A 6,000-nucleotide genomic window follows, 5' to 3' on the forward strand; every position below is an offset into this window, starting at 1 on the left:
ATTGTAAGGAACCATGAACTACCAACTGGTCCGAGTACACAGGTAGGTGCTTACCTGTCTAGCTTTATCTCCTCAGCTTCTATAACGTCCCTGAGGAGGTTAAGTGGGTCCTCACCCCCGGTGTAGCCAGGCCCCCATCTAAGCACACGGGCGAGGTCATTGCCTGTAAAACAGGTTCTACGTGTTATAAAGTTATCGGAGGTATACCTTGTAGGTTATTTATATAGTTTACACATGGAACTTAACAAAATTAGTTTTCTGTATCTGTATCTATTGGTAAAGGGCAAAATAACCATGGGCAAATATTGATTTAACCAGTGGAGGACAAATATTTCACTAAGCCAAAGTATCCTGTTATACACTATATTCTTATTTTACAGATGTGATAATAAAGCGTTTGAAACACCTAGATTATATTACTGTAACAAAAGGAGCAGTCACTGCTGGTCAGGTTAGCTTGTTAATATCATTAGCCTGGCCAATTACCATGTCAGTGGCTCAGTGGAGACAGGTTTACCCCTGCAGCATTAACATTTTCTCAAGTTTGGGCGACAAAATAAGTAATAACAATATATTATGATAGTCAAATCGTTGTCGGGAGATTTCCATGTTAAAACAAGAAATGGTTGTTTTGATGCTTGAATATCGGGGCACTCCCAGTCATATCGAGAGACATCACATGTATTTTTGTTACTAAAGATATGATGTACTTACCTGTGCCCAAGGGGACAATGGCCAAGGGTGGTGACTGACACACAGCATCCTGCCCCACGTTGTCCAGACAGGAGAGGGCCCAGCCCACTGTACCGTCCCCTCCACAGGCCAGGATTTTGTAGTAAGGTATATTACGGAACACATACAGCCTGCAAAACACAAATCAATATATACAAACATTGTATGCTGTACTTTGTACAACTGTATGCATTATCTGTACTCCTGTACGTGTGCTTGGTATACCTGTATGTTTATGATTACATTAGTTAACAAACTTTTCCATGAAAAAAAGTCCCCTGTCTGCTTGTTATTTCGTTATCCTTCATACTTGCCATTTTTTTCATCACTTTCAACCCGTGATAAACATCACCATCACTTGATATCTTCCCCAGGTTTTGATCTCATTCATCCAGATGCTTGAGTTTGATATGATACAACTATGACAAACTAAACACGTCAATGCTCTAGATGCATATGAGACACGCCAATCACAACTTCAAAGGCTCCCCCTATATACTCGCCAGTCTATCGCTTCCGACCAAACTAGATCTTTTAATCAAGTGATTGGTCTAATGCCTCAAACAAGTTTTACTCAACCAACTTTATCAATTGGAACATCACTACCGGTCTGTGTCCATAGGAACATCACTACCGGTCTGTGTCCTCCGTATTCACCATGATCTCGTTCCAGTATATTTGGTATAATTTCTACCTTAGCCTTAACCCTTTCACCCCTATGTAACTAGAGTAGACTCTACCATGCATGGATATGGATGAGTCCATTATGGTCTACAGTGGTGAAAAGGCTAAAATATGTATACCATTGTTCTGATCCTAGTTAGTCAAAACATGTTAACCGATAATAAAATTACAGAGTCTACATGATGAGGCTCCATCTTATATATCCTGTGAATTTGGTATAATTGTATACTATGTATTGGTATAATTGTATGGTATATAGGTACGCTGCACTAAAGATGTGGTTCAGTACTTACCCAGGTAGTGGGCCGCCGGTCTCAAGATTAAAAACTTGGTGAGGATTTAGAAGTTTGCGAAAGGAAGTGATGAGTTCTAGGCCCTGACAACCGCCACTCTTTACATTAACAAAGACGAGCAAGGGGTTGAAGTTCTCCGGGATCATGTGTGACTGGAACACAAAAATACCAACATAAGCTGAAGGATCGTAATAATAGCTCTACAGAGCTTATGTTCATTGTTTAACAAGTACGACTCTCAATCAATCTTCTTGTATCTTGTATTATCTAATCATAACTATACCTGCAATCAGTTTTAAGTAGAAGATCAATCATTACTGAGCTCCAGTATTCACTATCCACCCACATATTATTACTGTTTTCGTTACTAAAACCTTTATAACTCACTTTTGTTTCCGGACCTGTTTACTTCAAGTCAAGAGGGTACTACCACATTCACTATCGTAACTATGGGGTTATTACAACTAAAATTATATCGTAACTATGGGGTAATTACAACTAAAATCGTTATCGTAACTAGGGGGTAATTACAACTAAAATCGTTATCATAACTAGGGGGTAATTACAACTAAAATCATTATTGTAACTATGGGGTTATTACAACTAAAATCGTTATCGTAACTAGGGGGTAATTACAACTAAAATCATTATCGTAACTAGGGGTAATTACAACTAAAATCGTTATCGTAACTAGGGGGTAATTACAACTAAAATCGTTATTGTAACTAGGGGTAATTACAACTAAAATCGTTATCGTAACTAGGGGGTAATTACAACTAAAATCGTTATCATAACTAGGGGGTAATTACAACTAAAATCGTTTAGTCATTTCTTATTTTCTTTCTCCCTATTTTACATTGAAACTACATTGGATATTTTTCTGATCAAATCGGCATCCATAGCCTCTTTTATGTGACAGCAATAGGACAAAGCTGGTGAATAAATAACACATACAGGGTTTTAAGTGTTGTTTATATGGTAAATGAATTTTCAAATTGATTAATAACTCTTCTAGACTAATTTAGCTCTAAAAATACTATGTATGCATTTGTCAACACAGACTAAGTAAGCACTAATCAAAATTTAAATTGAAGACATTATCACTTAGGATAACTGTTTGTCTACACTCACCTGAACTTAAATCGTAGCCAGCACCACTTAGGATAACTGTTTGTCTACACTCAACTGAATTTAAATCGTAGTCAGCATCACTTAGAATAACTGTTTGTTTACACTCACCTGAACTTAAATTGTAGCCAGCATCACTTAGAATAACTGTTTGTCTACACTCACCTGAACTCAAATCGTAGCCAGCATCACTTAGGATAACTTTTTGTCTACACTCACCTGAACTTAAATCGTAGCCAGAATCACTTAGGATAACTGTTTGTCTACACTCAACTGAATTTAAATCGTAGTCAGCATCACTTAGGATAACTGTTTGTCTACACTCAACTGAATTTAAATCGTAGCCAGCATCACTTAGGATAACTGTTTGTCTANCAGCATCACTTAGAATAACTGTTTGTCTACACTCACCTGAACTTAAATTGTAGCCAGCATCACTTAGAATAACTGTTTGTCTACACTCACCTGAACTTAAATTGTAGCCAGCATCACTTAGGATAACTGTTTGTCTACACTCACCTGAACTTAAATCGTAGTCAGCATCACTTAGGATAACTGTTTGTCTACATTCATCTAAATTTAAATCGTAGCCAGCATCACTTAGGAGAACCCCTTGTCTGTATTCACCTGAATGTTAGGAAGTAATAGCACAAGAAGTGGCTTTTCGTCAAATACAGAGTCCTGTAGAATATTAAACACACGGGAAGCTTTTTCCGAGTTGGTGTATATGAGGACCAGGGCTCCGTACTCGTAGTAAATCACGTCAAACTGGTTCCACTTGTTTCCTGTACAACAACCAACGTACAACACATATAGATTTTCTGTTTTAATAGTGAAAAGCACAGATATTGTTTACTGCTTAACATGTTTTGTAGGTTTTAAATTTCATTCTGCTAATCCCCATTAGCCGACATTAAATTTTAACCTTATCAAACTAAAGTTAAAATTAAATTTTGCGAAATTCCAATTTTTCACAAAAAAAATATTACTAAACAACACTGTATTTCATGTAAACAAAACTTCTGTAGCAAACTTAGCCTTGCCCTCTTTAACCTTATCAATCAAAATTTAAATTATTTTTTGCAAATTCCAATGTTCATAAAAATTCATAACTAAACAACACTGTATTTCAAGTAAACACAACTTCTGTAGCAAACTTAGCCTTACCCAATTTAACCTTATCAATCAAAAGTCAAAATTAAATTTTGCAAATTCCAATGTTCATAAAAATTCATAACTAAACAACACTGTATTTAAAGTAAACTTAACTTCCCTAACAGAACTTACCCTTGCTCACTGAAAACTTATCAATCTAAAGTCAAAATTAAATTTTGCAAATTCCAATGTTCACAAAAATTTCGTTACTACACAACACTATAATTCAGGTAAACTTCTGTTCCCAAACTTACCCTTGCCCACGATGTCGAGTAGGATCTTTTCGTACTGTCGCTGTGACAGACCGGTCGGGAGGTTACCCACAAACATGGATATGGTGGGTCCGTGGGGGTCCTCCCTCTGCTGTAGGTAGAACCGTGTCATACGGTTCTGTCTCAGTGAGTCCTGAACACACACCAACTCGTCATTTAATAATTAAATCTAATGTGATAAATGTCATCCTAACGAGGATTTTTTAATTGGTTGTTATGTTTTTGTACAGCAGACCATAAAATGTCTGTTGGGCATAATGGTATAAATGGTATCAAATCAGAACGCCGAGGTAAAAATAAAATCTCAAGTGTTCAACTAAGTTAAGATCAAAGACATCAAACTTATTGAAGTTGTTGAAATCAATCAGAAACAAGATATTAGTGTGTAAAATGGTGGACTGGACATTTAGAATCGGAGCATGTAGAAATGTTTTAATTTTAAAGTTAAACTTTTAATTTGATTTTACATCACAAGATTGTTACAACAACTACATGTTAGTTATCTCAGCTAAATGTTACACCTGAAGTGACATGTAACCCCAGTGACCTTTAACCCAGCGACCTTTTACTACTTATTACACCAGTATCAAACGGTTGCCTGATATTCATTAGGTTTGGTCATTTGAACACTCACCTTCCTACTTTGTTGTATAAGTTGCCATGGTTTTTCCGACTTATCCAGATGCTTCTCTGAGACACCTTTGTCCAAGAGAACCTCAATCAAACTGAAGTTCTCTGGATACACATCCTGTCAACACCAAAACAATACCTAGTACTTCCCTACTGTCAACACCAAAACAATACCTAGTACTTCCCTCATGTTAATACCAAAACAATACCTAGTACTTCCCTCATGTTAATACCAAAACAATACCTAGTACTTCCCTCATGTTAACACCCAAACAATACCTAGTACTTTCCTCATGTTAACACCAAAACAATACCTAGTACTTCCCTCAAGTTAACACCAAAACAATACCTAGTACTTCCCTCAAGTTAACACCGAAACAATACCTAGTACTTCCCTCATGTTAACACCAAAACAATACCTAGTACTTCCCTCAAGTTAACACCAAAACAATACCTAGTACTTCCCTCAAGTTAACACCAAAACAATACCTAGTACTTCCCTCATGTTAACACCAAAACTATACCTAGTACTTCCCTCATGTTAACACCAAAACTATACCTAGTACTTCCCTCCTTTTAACTTCTGTAGTAATAGTGCTTTGTGTAGTGAAATGTTTGAGCAACTTAATAGGAATTGGTAACGTTAAGGTCAGGCCAGGATACACCCCAAAGAAACTTGAGTAGACTCTACCATACATTCATCTGGATGAGTCTATTATAGTCTACGGTGGTGAAAGGGTGAATACAATTTCATCATCAGCAGTGTTTGGGTAGTAGTTTCAAGCATAACTTATGTAAAACCACATTAAATACTTGAGCAATATTCTTTTGAAAAATTAATTTTGATTCATTTTATAAGCCCCCTGTCCCAAAGAAGGTGGGAGGAAAGAGAAACAAGAGGTTCATGGGCCTTAACGGTCACCTGATATATTTATACAGAGAGTTGATTTTGTTTTTAACATGAACAGAAATATTATTCAAAGTGACAAAAAACAATAAAACCACCTTATTCAATATCTCGCATACAGATTTCAGACTAAAAAGGATTTGAAACTAGCACCTCTGATTCTTAACAAGGAAAATGAAGAAATTTTAGCACACTGACT

General features: G+C 36.4%; 1 protein-coding gene across 4 annotated transcripts in view; it reads right to left on the reverse strand.

Annotated features, from left to right (window-relative positions):
- The window catches only part of LOC110445359 (diacylglycerol kinase theta-like), a 47,565-nt gene that overhangs the window by 9,609 nt on the left and 31,956 nt on the right, over window positions 1-6,000 (reverse strand). For all 4 annotated transcript variants that reach the window (XM_021489929.1, XM_021489930.1, XM_021489928.1 and 1 more), the window contains 6 exons: window positions 4,899-5,012; window positions 4,247-4,397; window positions 3,465-3,622; window positions 1,710-1,861; window positions 715-863; window positions 55-163 (listed from right to left, as the gene is read on the reverse strand). In XM_021489929.1, the coding sequence (XP_021345604.1) occupies window positions 55-163; window positions 715-863; window positions 1,710-1,861; window positions 3,465-3,622; window positions 4,247-4,397; window positions 4,899-5,012 (833 nt within the window). The remainder of the gene's footprint in view (window positions 1-54; window positions 164-714; window positions 864-1,709; window positions 1,862-3,464; window positions 3,623-4,246; window positions 4,398-4,898; window positions 5,013-6,000) is intronic.

This window comes from Mizuhopecten yessoensis, unplaced genomic scaffold, assembly GCF_002113885.1.
Source record: "Mizuhopecten yessoensis strain PY_sf001 unplaced genomic scaffold, ASM211388v2 scaffold2249, whole genome shotgun sequence".
Taxonomy (NCBI): Eukaryota; Metazoa; Mollusca; class Bivalvia; order Pectinida; family Pectinidae; genus Mizuhopecten; species Mizuhopecten yessoensis.